Source organism: Chelon labrosus (assembly GCF_963514085.1).
Source record: "Chelon labrosus genome assembly, chromosome: 22".
Classification (NCBI taxonomy): domain Eukaryota; kingdom Metazoa; phylum Chordata; class Actinopteri; order Mugiliformes; family Mugilidae; genus Chelon; species Chelon labrosus.
In genome coordinates this window covers 17,593,268-17,611,462 of record NC_140355.1, presented here as the reverse complement: position 1 = coordinate 17,611,462, position 18,195 = coordinate 17,593,268, and the positions used below count along the sequence as shown (strand labels likewise).

Sequence of the window (18,195 nt, the reverse complement as noted above, 5' to 3'; positions counted from 1 at the left end):
GATGACAGCCCCTCGGCCATGTTAACAGACTAATATTTGAAGAGGAAGTCTTCCCCATTCATGCTTCCCTTGGTAAAGAGTGACTTCATAAGCATCCATTAAAAAAAAAGTCCTTTATGCAAAGGCCACGGGGGCCTGTGCATGTCAAAGTGAGATGGTGTGTGATGAAGTCGTGCTTATATAACATGTATGAATCTCTTTTGTGCATGTGTGTGTTTGTGTGTGTGTGTATGTGCTATAGGCCTCCGGGCTCTAATTAGAGGTGGGGTGTTCAGGTATCTCTGGTTGGTTGTAACTCGATCCTGACGTGGAGGAAAAACGACGCCTTTTATTTTCTCCTTTCACAAGGCTTCTTCTTTTTCTTTTCTTTTCTTGAGGCTTGTTACAGATTACAGCTGAATTTCAACATGAGCTATTTTTAAAGGTAGTCACATTCAGGGAGAGGGAGAGGGAGAAAATGTAGCCTGTTTGTGTGTGTGTTGGTATAGCTTTAGGTGTTTTCCTGTGGTGTGGCGAGCCACAGAGGGGGGTTTCTACTGATTAAAAATTGATGAGCAGCTGAGTGCCATGTAGCCTGAGCCGAGCATTCCTGCACTCTTTCATGTCGTGTGTGTGTGTGTGTGTGTAGACGGAGCTGGAGACGCAGGCTATTGTGAAGGTATCAGATTTACCTAAGCTCACATTTCACCAGCTCTATGTGTGTGGGTGAATGAGCGAGAGAGAGAAACACGGAAATAAGAATAAAAGTCTCACCTGACGTGTTTTTATCACATTTCTATTCTTTCTTTCTGCGTCCTCCCCTCAGTGTTCATTATTGCTTCGTGTGTGCGCCGTCCTTTTACTACGGTATTTTTCTAGTCGAGTATTACTTTTAGCATCAAGAAGTTCAAGAACAAGTTAACATTTAGTCCTTGTTAACATAATATATGCTGGAGAGATCACTTCCTAACATTATTCTCATTTAAAAGATGATGGATAAAAGTCCTTTTTTTATGTTCAGTTGGACCAAACTGAGCCTGCAGGAGTCACACTGAAACACATCAAGTGGGTATTGTTAGTTAATAGTTGCTGTATTTTTAGTAACCATGATCTTCCGTTTCCTTTTATCCCTCTGCCGCAGCTCAAGGAAACGCTATCAGGGGAAATAAGAGGAGGGAAATTCATGCTGAAAAAGTCATTTTGGAAGACGCTCTAGTAGTTCTTTTTGAGAACCGCAGCAGTGCATGCTTGCACAGAATCAAGAGCATGGAGTTTAGTTGGCTTCTTGTACGACATGGGAAGTCGTACACACAAAATTCAAGCGGTAACATAAGCTGTGGACCGAAAGAGCACTGCTGCCAGGCAACTGTCTAACAGTTTAGCAAGCTAACGACCCGGTAGCCTAATATTGGCCGTGCAAATGCATAAAAATAACAGCATTGCCCTTAAATCATAAAATATTATACAAAAAGTCCTATAAAAGATTTTCGGTGTTGATATGTTGAGTTTAAACCGTACTTTGGTTACATTCATGTTAGCATGTTAGCATTCATCAACCTACGATACCGGCACATTACCGCGACCTATTGTTCACCTGTGGAATCCTCCTAAAAACCTTATTCTACTATTATTGTCAAAATAATTGGGCAAATCATAGGGTACCTTTTACAGTCTCTGATTGGCTGTCTGTTTTCTCAGGTATCAAGAATTGTCTGTTTTCATTTATTCAGCTCTTGCTCAAGTCTTACCTCTGCGTCCAAGTCTCACATTTTTTGCACTTTGGAAGTCATACACACAAAATGCTCCGTCTTCAGGTTGTAACAGGTTGTAAATCGTGAGAACGCCGCTGCCAGGCAACTGTCAGTTTAGCAAGCTTACCACCTGGTTAGCCTAATGTTGGACATGCAAAATATCAACATTTTCACAAAAAAATTGTAAAGAAAAACCATATACAACAAGATCAAAATGTATTAAGTTACCAGCCACCTCTATCATTTCCATAAATGTCAGCAAACAGTACGTGAACGTATGGTAAAGATTTAACGAGGTTAAGAATGCCACAAGAGGACGCCATTCACAAGGCGTTATAACATTCATTCATTTTCTTTAACCGCTTGTCCTGTGAAGGGTCGCGGAAGGCCTATCCCAGCTGTCATTGGGCGAGAGGCGGGGTACACCCAGGACAGGTCTCCAGTCTATCGCGGGGCTAACACAGAGAGACAGACAACCACTCACACTCACACCTACGGCCAATTTAGAATCACCAATGAACTTCACGAGCATGTCTTTGGACAGTGGGAGGAAGCTGGAGTACCCGGAGAGAACCCACGCAGACACAGGGAGAACATGGAAACTCCACACAATCCATGATCCGACTGGGTTTCCATTGGCCGTCCCGGAACCTTCTTGTTGTAAGGTGTCAGTGCTAACCACCACGTCACTGTGCCGCCCGGAGTTTTCCCGTGAACATGCAAAACACGACCCAATTTGAAGGCGTCATTTGCCTCCGATCTCTTACTGGAAGGGAGTGCTTCATTGCTATTGCGATCACGGTGACCAGAACCTGTTTCAGTGTCCTATGTGGGCGTGAGGGTATTGTTGTTACGACCCTCTGGGTGGAACATTTGCTTGATCAAATCGGCCACACCCGAGAAAGTGTGGCTAAAAGGCAAAAGGCCGTAAAAAGTCTGCAAAGAGTCGCCACTCCTATGATGCTAAAGCACACCAGTTCTTTTTTTATTATTATATTTTATTTAATTTACGGAAATCAACCCTTTTTTGAGATTAAAATTTCACGTCTCTTTACGATGCCTGTGCTGCAGTTATGAATCCAACCTTTCACCTCAAAATAAATGCACGTGAAACTGTCTTATCGGCTCAATAATTCAAGACTTTTGTCTTAATTTAATGTGAATTGCTTCTAAAGCTTCTGATTTTGAAAGGATGCCATAGCTCAGAAATGACTACTACTGATGTTACGCACTTTAAACTCTCAGACATCCCAGCTATAAAATTGCTGTTGACAGAACTTTCTTTTGAAGCCATTATAATGTCTAGTGCTGCACATTCCTTTGTGTGTAAATTACCTTTTGGTGATATAAAGGAATCTATAAAACTTCACCAAATAAATTATTGTGATATGGATTTGTTTAATAAGTGGGAGTGTAAATAAGCCACACCAATATATCTGCTCGGATCTAAAATCATCTGATGTATAGCAGTGCTTTATTATGTCTGTAGTTTATTGCAATTATCAAAGGGACGTTCTGCCACGGTTGTATTTCTGTAAGGTCAGATGAAAGAAGAGCAACACTAACACTGAAAACAGGTTTATTATTCTCTCCTCAATGCTTTCATGCATGTGGCGGTGGAGTCTGTTGGACCCTAAACAATGATTAAGTCAAAGCATATGTCAACAAAACATGAAAGAGCGTGTGTTTGTTGTGGCGTGGCTACGATGTCTGCGCGCATACCTGCGAGTGTTGTGCTTCCAGGGCTGGGAGATAATTAATGGAAGGCAGGGAGCTGCACGTTGAAGTGGTTAAAAAAAAAAAAAAAAAAAAAGGAGGAGAGAAAGGAAGGGAGAGGGGGCTGTAAGAATGAATGAATGAATGGATGACCTCATCATTGCCTGGACCTGCAGTTGAGAGGGATTATGGGTAGAGTCAGGGGAGCGCACATGAGCGATTGATTGGTGAGGATCGGTAAGGCTAAAGAAACGCAAAGAGAAAACGTTACGAGCTTTATAAGTGAGAATATATTTTTGGTCGTCAGGTCGCGGGAAAAAAAAATATCGGTTAATCTATATCAATTTATGAGCCGCTTTGTGACTTTTACAGCTGCTGACTTGATGAATGGAGCCCTTTATTAATGGTTCGGACTTGACAGCTTATTAGAAAGTGATCAGACGTTTATTTATTCAGCCTATTACCAAACCGGAAAGGACAAACTCTTCCAGAAAGAGGAATTTTTCCCAACCTGGCAACCCAAACGTTTTCTTTTTCTGTGATAAAATTTTAGTACATGACTGAAGCCATCAGTTACAACATACCAGCTATACATAGGAAGATTTAGCCTTAAAAAATTATGTGTATGCATATACATGTGTTCATATACTAACTGTCCATATCTCTATATTAATATTAGTATATATATTTTTTTTTAGCATTCATTTTGCTATTTTCACTTCTGGTTAGATGCCAAACTGCATTTCGTTGTGTATGCACCTGTGCTACATACAGTGACAATAAAGTTGAGCTTTTTCTTGCTCTGAGATTAGATTAGATTAGATTAATTTATGTTCAAATATCATCCATATTTTCTCACCTCTTACCCTCACCCCTGCATCCAGACCTCACTGTGCGCTGCGCTCCAGGATTCTGGGAAGCTTCGCGTAATTGACGCTGGTGTAACAGCAAGCACTCAAAACATGATTGAATGGTGCGGAGCCTCCAGAAATTAAAAAAAAAAAAAAAAAAAAATGTAGTGGTGACTTGAAATGCACCACTGATGTGTGAGTGTGGAAGGGAAAGACAGAGAGAGGGAGAGAGAGAGAGAGAGAGCGAGAGAGAGATAGAGGGATAGAGGGGGGAGAGGGAGATCACACAGTAAACACACAGCTCCTATGGCAGAGTCGTTCCGCTTCATCACCATGCAGTGAACAGTGAGAGAGGAGCCAGGGGAAGTCGGACCACCAGCCGGGCTTTGATCAGCTGTTGCCGGAGTTTGCGCCGCAGTGATGTTCCTGCGCTCTTAGCGAAGAGGAGAAACAAGACGGAAGGGGGGAAAATAAAGACGCCGGTCGGCTGGTTGTTGTTGTTGTTGTTGTTGTCGCCGCGTCCGCTGGACTGACATCGCATGGGGACATGAACAGTGTGGATCCAGCCTCTAACAAACTGTTGACATTCAATCAGCGGTAAAGAAACCAACACAAAATCCTGCTCGTACCTGTGTGAATGCATGCCACTGCTCATCTGTTGAATGTTTTAGCTCTCCGCCGTCGCTCTGTCATATCCCTGCAGCACTCGCGTATTTTACGCAGCCGCGAGCAATTGAGACGAAGCTGGAAAAACACCTCCTCCGGTGTGCCAACCATTTGTCGGTGCGCCAAGTGCCTTATTATCCTGTTGCTTCGGCTAATTCTGTTTACAGTTTGGGTGAACTTTATGCATCCAGTGCATGATTTATCGATCTTTTCGCGTTTGCTCTGGATGGCTTTGAAACTAAACGCCACTGAATCCACAAGTCTTCTGTCTGGAAGCCTTTAATTAAATGTTTCCACAGGTTTATGTGCAGCTTTGTGTCTAGTTTTATTTTTTGAAAAAAGGCGAGCTTCATTAATTGAGCCGGACTTTACAGTATGTACATGGAAAAATGTGAATTATTCATGAGATGCTTTTCAGTTCAAGGTGGAGGTGCATGCAGCTCTGGCAGCAAGACAGTGACAGAATAACAGAATTATGTGGCCACAATGAAGGCAGGCATCTGGCGTAAACTGTGCAGCTCAGCTCAGATGTGGTCCAAGGTTTCTCTGTCGCTGCTCATTCCCAGCCTCTCACTGTAGATTGATCTTAAAATGCCACTGCTGCAGCTCTTTAGCAGCTTAAAAGCAATGCTGGGGAGCTTTGGGCTGCAGTGACAGTCTGCATTATATAGAAACCTCCTATGGCGCAAGGGGGGCAATAGCAAAGGCTGTTCTTTCCATAGTTTATCATCTGTGCTCATTGATCAAAGGCTGTTATTGTCCTGAAATGTTCTAATGGCTTGTCATATTGTTCTTTTTTTAAATTACTGTGAGAACCATCTGCATATTTGTCCAATTCTTTGAAATTTCATTTTTAATCACGGTCACAAAACATATTTTAATAAGAAGGCTGCGATAGAAAACTGAATAAGTGGTTAGTATGTGCATATACTGTAGTGTGCAAAGCAGCTTTGACAGTAACTCATTGTATTTTTTATTATACACATACACCGATCAGCCACAACATTATGACCACCTCCCTAATATTGTGTAGGTCTCCCTTGTGCCTCCAAAACAGAGAATGGACATGGGCCTTCTGAGGGTGTCCTGTGGTGTCTGGCAACAGAATGTTGTTAGTGGGGGGTCTTTGGGTTGAGGGGAGGGGCCTCACAGATACTTGATCAGTTTGGGGTCTAGTGAATTTGGAGGCCAGGTCAACACCTTGTCCTGTTCTTCATGTTTTTTTAGTTGTTCCTAAAGCGTTTTTGTGTGTGTACCTGTGTCAGGCTGCATCCTGCTGGGGATGGCTGCTGCCATCAAGGAGTGTTATTGCTATGGGGTCGGGGTGCCTGGTCTGGTCTAGGTGGGTGCTACATGTCTAAGTAACATCCAAACGAATGAATGCCAGGTCCAAAAGTTTCCGAGCAGAATATTGAATTGTCACAAGATGGTCAGTGTTATTTATTTCTCCTGTCAGTGGTCATAATGTTGTGGCTGATCGGTGTTCATCATGTCTTGGTGAATCCAAGGAATTACAAAGGCTTTACAAAAACTACATATATTTTCATGTCTATGTTGGAAAACCTTATCTGAATCTCGTACCACCTCATGGGGCTTTTATGCCTCCCAAACGTCAGTCCCAGAAGTCATCTGTTTGGCATTCTTTCTACACCTGTTAGCATCACAGATTTTGGCGTTTCCATCTAACACAGTCTCAGAATGAGTCACTTCACAGGGGGATTAAAGAGTGTGGTAATATTTCATGTCAAAAAAAAAAAGAGGATTTGCTTATTGTTGAGCAGCTGTAGGAGGTTTGGTATGATGGGTGTTTGATTTATACATCTCACCGTACTGTATGGAGGCTTTCAGTGGCCACTGTCCACGATCTTGTGACAAAAACCACAATTTGTAACCTTTCCTATACTCCATTACCAAGGGCAGCAGTTGAGTAATGAATATCCATTTTACCTCTTTCTGTTTCAGAGCTATTTCTCTTTGCTCCGAGCTTTCAGAGCCATTTTTCTTTGGCTAACTGCCATTAATGCTTCTGGAAAGTGGATGTCTGGATTGCTTTAGTGCAGAGTTCAAGTTATGATGTCCAAACATACGGGCAGCCTTGAATGCAGGATAATGATTTCAACTGAGTTATGTCTAGAAAAACACATCACGCAGCATGTCAGGAGCATGAGGTAACAGGACAGACCTATAATCGGTCACAAAGGGTCTGCAGCAACGCTGGCAGCTCTAATGCTAACATGCTCACACAAGCAAAGCTGGTGAGCTCAGAGAGCTTACTTGACCTGGGATAAGTGGATGAAAATGGATGGATGGATGGAGTTTTGCAGGTATTTGAACTGTCCATTCAAACTAAAACTATTTTTGTTTTATGAACTTGTAAAATTGTGATTGTTCCCAATTGGGGAACATGAATGTCTGAACCAAACTTTATTGCACAGTGGTGGAACAGTCAACCTACATCTTCCAAGACCAAGAGAAAATAATATAAAACTAGAGACTATTAGAATTTTTTATCAGTGAAAAATGACTTTGGCGAAGAAAAACAACAGGCTCACAGACATTCATTTTTTTTGTCACTGTACATACTGTACTTGCAATCTGAATGTTTAATATCCACTTCGCTGCTCTCCTCTGTTGAGGCACTTCGCTCCCCCGACTTGTTCCACCTCTTTAAAAGGTGTCGGCACAGCTTGAATGTTGCTCATCTGTTCGGTCTGACAGAAACCACCTTCAGCGCCAACAGCTCTTAGTTCTCAGCAGCCTCCATGTGTTAAGATAGCTCTCATTTTGAAAGAGACAAATGTAAACTGGGACAATGAAACAAACTTTCTCCCAAGTACACAAAGATGTATTCTCAGTGCTGCGACAGCGTTATTCCGTCGGGAATTTTCCAGTTACGGTCTGGAAAAATGATCCACTTGACTGCTTTTAAGCATGTGTGGGCTCAAACTGTAGACTGTATAAAGATGGACGGCGGAATTGCTCCTTAAAAGTGAAGCCAAAGCAAGTAGAGCTCCCCCTGGTGGTTGGCTGCAGTATAGGTCATAAGCTCCACCCCTTCCATGTTAGTGGGTGGGACTTGGGCCAAAATAAAACTGCAGGCTAAAATACGTCAATTAATTATTTTCAAGGATGGTTTCTGTCATTTTAGGTAGTTAACATATTGTCGACGCATGTTCAAGTGTCAATTTTTTTGGATAAGTTTCATTTTAGTTATTTGACGTTATAGAAACAGGATGTGACATGATGGCGACTACCAGTTGCCATGCAAACCACTCCGTAAAACAACAAAAATAAGTAAGCACAGTGCATAATCTAACATTTCCTTGTAACTAATGGAGGTAGAGCAGAGCGAAGTATTAATTAAACGAAAATGCGAGTGAGTCCGGCAGATGTGTGGACAGGTCATCAATATTGCGACTATGCCTGGCTTCACTCTTGGACCATATTGCGCAGATTCTGGCTCCAAACTCGCAAGATGGCGCCGCCCGTATCCGCGGGAAAATACATTCAGTTTGGCCAAGGCAAGGAAGTGGCGACACGTTGTCCATATTAGTCTATAAGTCTTGCTAGAAGAACCAAAGCCATGTGCTTTGTTGACTGGCGCATGCAGTTTTAAAACAAAAATCATTATATCATCTGTTTATACTATCCATACGTGAGAGCATTAATGCGTCAGGAGAGGAAGTGGTTTTCATCAGGAAGTTGGGTGGGGTAATATCACTTAAATGCCTACCTTCAAGATTCAATCTTTTTTTTTATGACTCAGAGGGAAAGTTCAGATGGTGACCTGGGTGCTGGGAAGAAATAGTGGGAGCATGTGAAGGTAGAAGATATGATGAGATACATGTTCTGATGGAGCGCAAGCCTAATCCACTCTGTGCAGAGGAGGCAAGAACGAAGGAGGAGAGTGAGTAAGGATGCAGTGATGGACACATCCTGTAGTATAAGCTTGAGTGTGCATTATGTATTACCGGCCTCATTCTGCCTTCATCCCCTATGCAGAGCCAGAGAAACGCAACCGGGGAGGGGAGAGTTAGGTGGAGATAGTAGCAGGATGGGGGATGTGGCCCAGAGAGACAGAGGAAGCAAAATGCATGGAGCCCATACCAAGAGAATGGTAGAGATGCATGCTAACAAAACACCATATACATAAAATATACACAACACAACTTAAGTTAGAATCCCGGAAACCTAGAATCCAATTTGAGGCAACTGGAAGAGGTCTGTGTAGAGCTATGGTAGTCAAGCATGTACTAAATAATATTGTAGGGTGGCAGCAGAATAATTACCTTATATGGATGCGCTGAATGACTTTTGCAAGTGGCCATTAATAAGTGGTTGTTACTAAATGCAATGTTACGTCTCTCTCAAGTGTCATTCTTCTGGGCTGAACACAGAAGTGTTAAAAACTGCACGTTCTCGATTGGCCAAGCTAAATAAATGCGCTGTAAGCGATCGTTTAAGGCGTCTGTAGCTAATTTGTCAATTCATGACAACTGTACATGGTTGAATTTTTATATAACTCACCTATTTAAATTGGCTAAATGCATGTTATTATACGTAATTAAGGTTGTAGGTGCTTTGAATGACACTCCCAAGACGGCAGCAGCCGTGGCCACCAAACTTGGGTTCAAAATGAGTGTGGAGCGTCTGAAGCACACAGCGTCCACGGTATTTGCACATGCACTGCTGACGTAGATGTGCATGTTCTGGCCACATTAAAGAAATGTGTACAAAAAAAAAAACGGAACTTAAAACCGACAATGTGTGGTTTTATGGAGGGGTTGTGCAGGGTTTTGTGTCCGGATGCCTTGAGGAAGTCATATAATTTTGTTCGTAGTCTTGTAAGCCAACCTAACTGGCTGCAGCATCGTATTGGGAAGTTGATACGCCAGCTCAAGCATTTAAATGTAACAAATGTCAAAGTATATCCGCACACTCATATCAGTCGCTTTTTATTTTTTTTGCTACCACAAACATCCTCATACCTCAGCTTTGCGTCAGTGAAATAACTTAAACCAGTGGCGCGCCCTTCTCTTACATAAAAACGCCTTCAGTCCAGGCCAGTTGTGTGGGTGTAGGAGCAAAATGTAAAGATTTAACTTCACATATGAGCTCAGCGGACTTACTTTTCTTAACATTTTCACAGTGTCCCCATATTGCTCACGCTTTACATTTCCGCTTCTATCCGGAAATGATTTTTCGTCATAAAGGCTTCGTTTCTAATGGGATTTAAGCAGATCCTTGTGACATTTAGTATTCCAAAGAAATAAAAAAAATAAAAAAAGGGAGCTTTGAGAACACTGCCGTCTGCGCACAGACAAATTAATTGATCGTTTTAGAATTGTACCCATCTCGCTCTTTCCGTTTAATTCATCTGTAAGATTTTTAGCCTTTTTACAACGTTATCGAGTGGCTTTTCTACCCGGATAGGGATGGATCAATAGTAATATGATCACCATGACTGAAGATAGGCAGTGATACATTGCCTGTTCAGTAATACTGCAGGCCAGTTCACTGCTGGAGTCTCTAACAAAGTTCTTGTTGGGTCAATGTGCTGTAAAGGTTGTCATAGTCGGCCTGCTGTGTAAGGGCACCTTCAGTTCACATGAGTCTCAAACCATGCAGCTGACATTTATAAACACAAAGACTTTCCCTCGTGGTTTCAGCCTTTCTCTCACTGGTTTATCCGAAGTATTAAAAGGAAAAAACACAAACTTTTTGCAGAGAGTTTGATGAAAAGACTCATATGATACTCTTGGCTCTGTTAAAGCTTAGCACAATAGTTGTTTCTAGTCATTATGTTGGTGTTTTATTAAAAATATGTTGTTAAATAAATAAAAAAATAAAAATCTGCTTTCAGTCAAGCTCATAAATTACAATTAACAAGTAATATCTTGTATCTTTCATTTGCAACCCAAAAATGTAGACACAAGATTGATCTGTGATTGATTTGTCCCTTATTTCCGGTCATTATGCTATGCTAAGCTAAATTAAGCTGCCTCAAGCTGTAGCCTGTAGCTAAATCCACATATGAGAACGGTATTGATCTTCTCATCCGAGCCACAGCTAGCAGGCGAACTAGCTAATTTTCCTGGATGTCAAGTTATTAATTTTGTTAACACGTAAGCTAGCAAAACGTTAGCACAACGATTGGAAACGGCTAGCCTGGTTCTGTCTGAATCTTTGTCTGCTTACAAACCCTAAAAGTTAACAAATTAAGAACGTGTGCATCTTTTGTTCAAAACCCAAAAGTGTTGATTCAATATTGAGCCTTTCAACCATCCCTTTATTTCTACTCTTTATGTTAGCTTATGCTATGCTGAGCTAAATGTCCGCTGCTTCCTGCCGTATACATACTTCACAAATTGGTGTATTTTCCCCAAGATAACTTTGAGCTAGTTCAAGTAATATCTTGTATCTTTCATTTGCAACCCAAAAATGTAGTCACACAATTGATCTTTGATTGATTTGTCCCTTATTTCCAGTCATTATGCTATGCCAAGCTAAATTAAGTTGCCTCAAGCTGTAGCCTGTTGCTAATTCCACATATGAGAATGGTATTGATCTTCTCATCCGAGCCACAGCTAGATGGCGAACAAGCGCATTTTCCTGCATGTCAGGTTATTAATTTTGTTAACACGTAAGCTAGCAAAACGTTAGCACAACGATTGGAAACGGCTAGCCTGGTTCTGTCTGATTCTTTGTCTGCTTACAAATGTCTGCTGCTTCCTGCAATATACGTTATTCACAAATTGGTGTATTTCCCCAAGATAACTTAATCAAGGATTAAAAAATTCACTGTTGCACATTTCTATGTGTGCATTTGGATTTTGTAGTGTGTTTGTGCTCACCATATTTTGAGATTGTATCAACTTTGCGTCTGTGTGTGCATTTTGAGTCTTTTACCAGCCGTCAGCTCTCCCAGCCAGTCCCCATCTATCACTCGAGCCTAATTCAATCAGGACCCACATCTCAATCAGAACTGGTGCTGGCTGCGGCCACCATGCCACCGGCTGCCCCCCCTCACCCCCACCCCCACCCGCCACACAGGCAAAAGGGGAGGAAGGAGGACAGAAGAAGCAACGAGAAAAAGACAGAGTATGAATGAACAAGTCCGTGATCGAGAAGGGCGATAAGTCGGATAAAAGAGGCTGGAAAAAAGCAGATGCCACTTGTGCATGAGTGAGGTCTCGGTTTGTGCTGTGTTGTGATGGAGGCCCTTTGTCTGACCATGCGTTTGTGTTACAGCTCTGCCTCAGAGGACTTGGGCTGCAGGCGTGGAGACTTCAGCAGGAAACACTATGGTTCGGTCGAGCTGGTGAGTTCCACCCACAATGCACTCATGTGTTTGCTGCTCTCTTTGTGTCTCAGCATGAGTGTCTCCTCATCCTCGCCCCCCCACCCCACCCCACCCCCCATCCTGCTCATTGATTCTTCTCTTGATGATCTCCCCTCCCTTTCTGCCTCTCTCTCTCTCTCTCTCTCGTTGCCTTCCCTTCTTTCTATTGGCATGGATGGACAACAGAGGGGGAGTGATGAGTCATGACGTACAGGGTGTGGTTCAGCGATGTGCTTTGCCAGCGTGGATCACAACGGGTGCTCCACTCACGTTGATACATGACTCTGCTTGCTGCCCAGCTTCCAAACTTCATTTGTTTTGTTTTGACTCTGCTGGTGTGAAGCTGTGGCACAGTGTGTGTCTTTGTGGTTGATTACCAAGCTGTTGAGTCATTGTTGCTGTGGGCGTGTGTGTGTGTGTGTGTGTTTGTGTGTGTGTGTGTGAGTGTACATCCCTCCACTGTGAGCTGAGTCTGTGCATCCCGATAGCCCAGAGGGACAGGAAGTCCTAGGGTTTCTGCGCTGCGATCGTACTTCCTACCAGAGACATATTGTTGGTTTGTCCACGAGTGCCGCGCACCACGTGTGCGACAGATTAGTGTTGAGGAGAAACCACAAGCTGCCTATCAGCACTAACAGGCAGATGTTACGCATAATGCTGCTTTGTGAGTGGGTGTGTATGTGAGAGGACGGGAACGCAGCATCCAAACGCTGTGTGTGTGTGGCAGGATGATTTGAATAATAACCTCAATATTCAAAGTGTCCTCATCAGAGAACAGTGTGAGGAGACTGTTTAACATGTTTTATCTCATCAGTGGTGTTTTCTTTTTATTTCTAGAAGCTAATAGGTTAGTAAGTCCATACAATGGATGAGAAGATTGTCAACAGATGTAAACACCAGTGGTCCTGTTTTTGGTTGCTGTTGGCTGCAACTAGTAATTATGTCCCATACTAAATGTTTATAGGAATAAAAAAAAGCTGCAAAAACCTCTTATTTGAGAAAGTAGAACAAGTTGATGTGCACCACTTCTGTTTAACTAATGGTTTCTGCATCATTTTCTAATCAGTGATTTACAATGATAATACAAGTGGAAGAATGGTGGATGTAGCATGATGGATGTAATATGATGTTAGCTGATGATGTTGTTTTACTTCAAAGATGACTCAAATATTTTCCTGGCCAACATATTTGTGTGCTAAACTGTATATCTTCTTACAATATTTCTTTGAAGCAATACCTCATCCAACCTTATCTAAAGCAGACGCAGATCAGCAGGTGCTGATTCCTTATTTGTCAAGTATTGATAAATGACATTGTCCTGCAAAAAAGGATTGGTTTGCAGGGGGGAATAAGCAAACCTGGCTCAGTGTGAAGTAAAATATCCACCTATCAGCATAGCATCAGACATCACTATGATGTTGTAGAAATGCGAAAGTTGACTTATGTGTTTGAAGTATTTCTTTGTCAGGTGCAGAAAACTTCCTGAAGTTTTCACTTGAAGTTATCTGAAAACCTCACCATGACAAAACCTAAATGTTTCTACCTGCTGCCAGTGCTTATGCTAAGCTAAGCTAAGCTAACCCTACCATGTGCTGGCTCCAGTTACAAACAATATTTACTAGACTAAGATGGGTGTCAATCTTCTCGTCAACATCGTCTTCATCAAGCAAGCAAATATATGTGATTCACAGTTGCTCTTAATGTATTTTGCCAAACGGCTGCAAAATCGTTGCTCCATGCATTTTGTAGATTAGCATAACGAGTTCCTATACAAGCTCCAAGCAAGCTCTACGAGAGTTAATGTTGATCACTGTAAACTGTAGTATTTGCCTCATTGCCCTCAGCTGGTTAGTCAGTATTTAGGAAAGTTAGAAGTAATGGAAGGAATTCTTGGCTAATTCAAATCTGCCATCTAAGCATCTTTGAGTAATTGAGTTTAATCATGCAAGTGTAAGAAATAAAACAAACCTCACATAAACCATAAAAACAGTCTTTATCACTTTGAGTCTGTTTGTAAGACACGACCAGTCCTGATGGGCTGAGAGGCCGTGTGGTATGTTTAATAGGAGAGGAAGTGGATAATAGAAAATTAATGACAGGGCTTGATAAAACCAGGTTGATCTTCAGAAACAACCTCAGGGAGGATAACACCACGCTGCCGAGCTTCCGTTTTATCTTTGGTCCTAGACTCGAGAAGCCTTTGTTTTTCACCGGCAGAGGAGATATAATTGCTCGTGTGATGTGTACATACGAGGGAAAGTGTTTTTGTCGAGTCTGACACTCACATTGTTTAAGACCACGCGTCTCCCGGGGGGAGGCTTGTGCAAAGGTCGGGGGGAAAAGAGCCTGCGGAAATTCAGGTCCTGATGCCTTCTGGCCAACAAACAGATCTATGTGTTGACAGTTCAGGATCTGTCTGTGTGCTCACGGTGTGTGTGCCTGTCTGATACGGCGTAGGCAAGATATTAGGACCTGAAAAGAAACATGAAATTGTTATAAAAGTCACATAGGTGTGCTTTCATGTTTATTTTTCTTCAGCTCACCTGGCGGTCACTGCAGCAGAGCATCATGACGACGCTTTGGCTTCATCCATGGAAGCCAGTGGCGGTGTGATGTTAATGTGGACTGAGCAGTGTCCAGCAGAGATGACACTGTTGAGGTCAAAGCTTTCTGTGCTGCAGACTTTGGGTTTTGCGCAGGGAGTGTTCGCTCCACCTGCATTGACGCTTGTTTGACTCGGCGAAAAAAGGATGAAGGCTAACCTGTGGCAAGCTAAAAGGGCAACCAGTTTGTGCAGCGGCATTATTCATTTGTGTCCAGACGTTTGGAGCTTTATATTTGAGTTGTCTGCAAGTTGTATAACATACACAATCATCCATGATATTCTTGAATTTGAATTTATGCACTTTTGATTTGATGTCATTTGAATTTATGTATTTTATTTCTGCAGAATAAGACACTTTGATTTAAAACCATAATACCTACCACTTTACTTAACTGAAAATACTTTCTTTTACAGCTAAATGTTACATTAACCTGTCAGAAAAAATGGCCTGTTTACGACCCCAGGTGCCCTGTTATGGAGCTGTCATGCTGACCTGCAAAGAGAAAATACGAGTAAATCCTAGAACCAGAGCTTTAAAGACCGAATTTACTCACTTACCTAAACTCCAGAGCACCTGAAACTCAACTCCCCAAATTTTATTTTTGAAAAGCCACCACACATTTTGTTTTAAATTATTATAGGATTTTTCTTCTTACTTCATGCATGTTTTCTCAGTCTAGTTCTGCCTGTGTGATATTACCAAATTTTCAGGACGTAGATTTGATGGGAAACTATTAAATCTTTCGTTTCTTACTAATTAATCCATATAATCTTTTACATTTAAAGGAAATTACTTTAAAAAAAATGTCTATTGTAAAACAAGCTTCTTTTACCAGCTAGTGTCTTGTGCCAAATTTGTTAGGTGCATGATTTATATTATATGTTGTATTTCGAAATCCAAAAATCCCAGAATTCCTCTGCTTGTGCCATATTTTGATATTTCAAAAGTCACATATTTTTTTATCTTAAAAGCCTTAAATTTAACTCTTCATTTGTCACCACGTGCTAAAAATCCACACAAGGCGTTCAACTGGTTTTATCACTTTCTACTCAAAAACAACTGCTCTGATAAATAGAGTTGATGACCCAGCGTCTGGGAACGTTAGCCCCGGCTACCTCATTGTTCTGACTACAAATAGCTTTGCTCTTTGCGTCGCATCTTTTGTAGGCACGAGTTAAACTGCAGTTTATTCTGCTCCGACATGTTTTGAAATGTCGAAAGCCGCTTGGGAGATATTGATTCAAAACAGGGTCTCCCTAATGAGAGAGACCAGCATAAGCAGAGCCATGACTCACCTTGTCTGTTTGCTTTATTTTTGGCATCACGGAAGCAGCGGCAGCGGTTGCCAATAAGAGAAGGTACATCTACAGACACCAGTGTGGCAGTATGATTCACTCCAGTCCACACACACAGACACACACACATCTGACTTTATAGAGCTATATAGGATCCAGTTATATTTAAGCCTCCTTATAAGAGAGTTTGAAGTCAAAACTCAGTCTTAAGTCCATTTGATAATGAAACTTTTTCTTGAACTTCTACTAGAAGTTGTAGGAATAAGGGACACTTTTGAAATATAATTTCCTTTTAAAGGTACAGACACCAAACCAACGTCAAAGAACTGCCGGCAACAAAGGCCGACCGTGACGTTGCCTCGCAACCTTTGTGTCTGGTCCAAAAAGTTGCATTTAAACACATAGCAAAGATTAACACCAACAGCTGGTGCATACACCGATCAGCCACAACATTAAGACCCCTGACAGGGGAAGTGAATAACATTGACCATGTTGTGACAATTCAGTGTTCTGCTGGGAAACATTTGGACCTGGCATTCATTGGTGTGGATGTTACTTAGACATGTAGCACACACCTAGACAAGACAACCCCCCCCCCCCCCCCCCCATGGCAATGACACTCCTTGCGCAGCGTTCAGAATAACGTATCCTCTGGGGAGCTTAAACATCAGCAGCAAATGCCGTAGTAATTAACACGTTTCACTGTGAACCACGAAAGTCCATCTAATGATGGCGCTCAAGGAAAAGTAGCTCCTCCTGATGACTCCTAAGCAGGAGTCATCATCTGCAGGTGTCATCACTGGGGGGGACAATGAACGTCACTTCAAAATATCATGGCAATCCCATCATTTGCCATCCCTAGATCCATGCTGCTGTCATGTGATTGTTTCATAAAGTGCTTGAGAGCCTTTTTGTGGAATAGAAACATTTTTGGAACAAAGCAGGAAGCTTAATTTGCTTAATAAACCAAAGATTAAGGAAAATCAATATTCTGCTGCTACACATACACACACACATGCTGGTCATCTGTCCCATCATGCCCCAATGACTCCAGTCAACACATGCAAGGTTTCTGCCGTATTCTGTGCCTGCTCACACTCAGAGACATGTATTTTTAAATATTCATCCATGCAGATGAGCAAAAAAAACAAAAAAAACATACTTCACGGTGGCAACAAAACACAAACAAAAACTCCCACCAGTCTTGTCACTTCATTCAGTGACATCCCCGCAGTCCACTTCCACATACTTGTGTGTTGAGCACTAAAAGCTGAAGCCTACAACAATTAAGAGAGCGTGGCGATGTTTTTCCCAATGAATTGACTTGTCTTCATCTGAGGCCCAGAGATGAAGGCGGTGGTGGTGAAGTGGGTGCTGGCTGTCTCCAAATCTGTGCGGTGTACCACGACACACGAAAGCTAGGAGGAGGGAAAAAAAACAGCGATGGAGGTGTTCAGACGCACTTTCAAGTTGATTGTTTCTATGTGTGGGCATGCGGATTTGACTCGGCTCTGTGTGCCGCAGTGCACAGCAGTGAGACTTCTGTCAGAGCCGATGTGTGTGCGTTTGTTTGTGTGCGCGTGTTTGAGAACCGCTGTGTTGAGAGGTTGGCTGTCAATCTTTCGCAGCAACTGGTGAGCAGACGGCTCCACTCCCACCTGCCTACCAGTGTTACTGTCACTGCCTCAGAGGCTTTTGACTGCACTGTCACGTTGAATTTATTCCCACTCTCAGCGTGTGTGCACGGCACTGTGTGTGACTGCGTCTGTTTTTGTGTTTATTAGACGAACGAGCGCCGAAAACCTGCCACAAAAATGGGCTGGTCATCCAACGCAATAGACTCCATAACCCTTTCTGTAATATTTTTCACCTTGGTGCAGTCTCGAGGATACTTTTCTCTTCTTTTGAATGCAGCACGTTGTTGTTTTGGGGCAGCCTTTGCCTGAGTGTACTATGTACTTCTTGATGTATTTCATTTCATTTTGAGTT

The 18,195-nt window shown here is 42.3% G+C and overlaps 1 protein-coding gene across 2 annotated transcripts in view; it reads left to right on the top strand.

Annotated features, from left to right (window-relative positions):
• The window catches only part of garnl3 (GTPase activating Rap/RanGAP domain like 3), a 77,555-nt gene that overhangs the window by 14,836 nt on the left and 44,524 nt on the right, over positions 1-18,195 (top strand). For both annotated transcript variants that reach the window (XM_084571663.1, XM_084571662.1), the window contains exon 2: positions 12,215-12,284. In XM_084571663.1, coding sequence (XP_084427789.1) covers positions 12,215-12,284 — 70 coding nt within the window. The remainder of the gene's footprint in view (positions 1-12,214; positions 12,285-18,195) is intronic.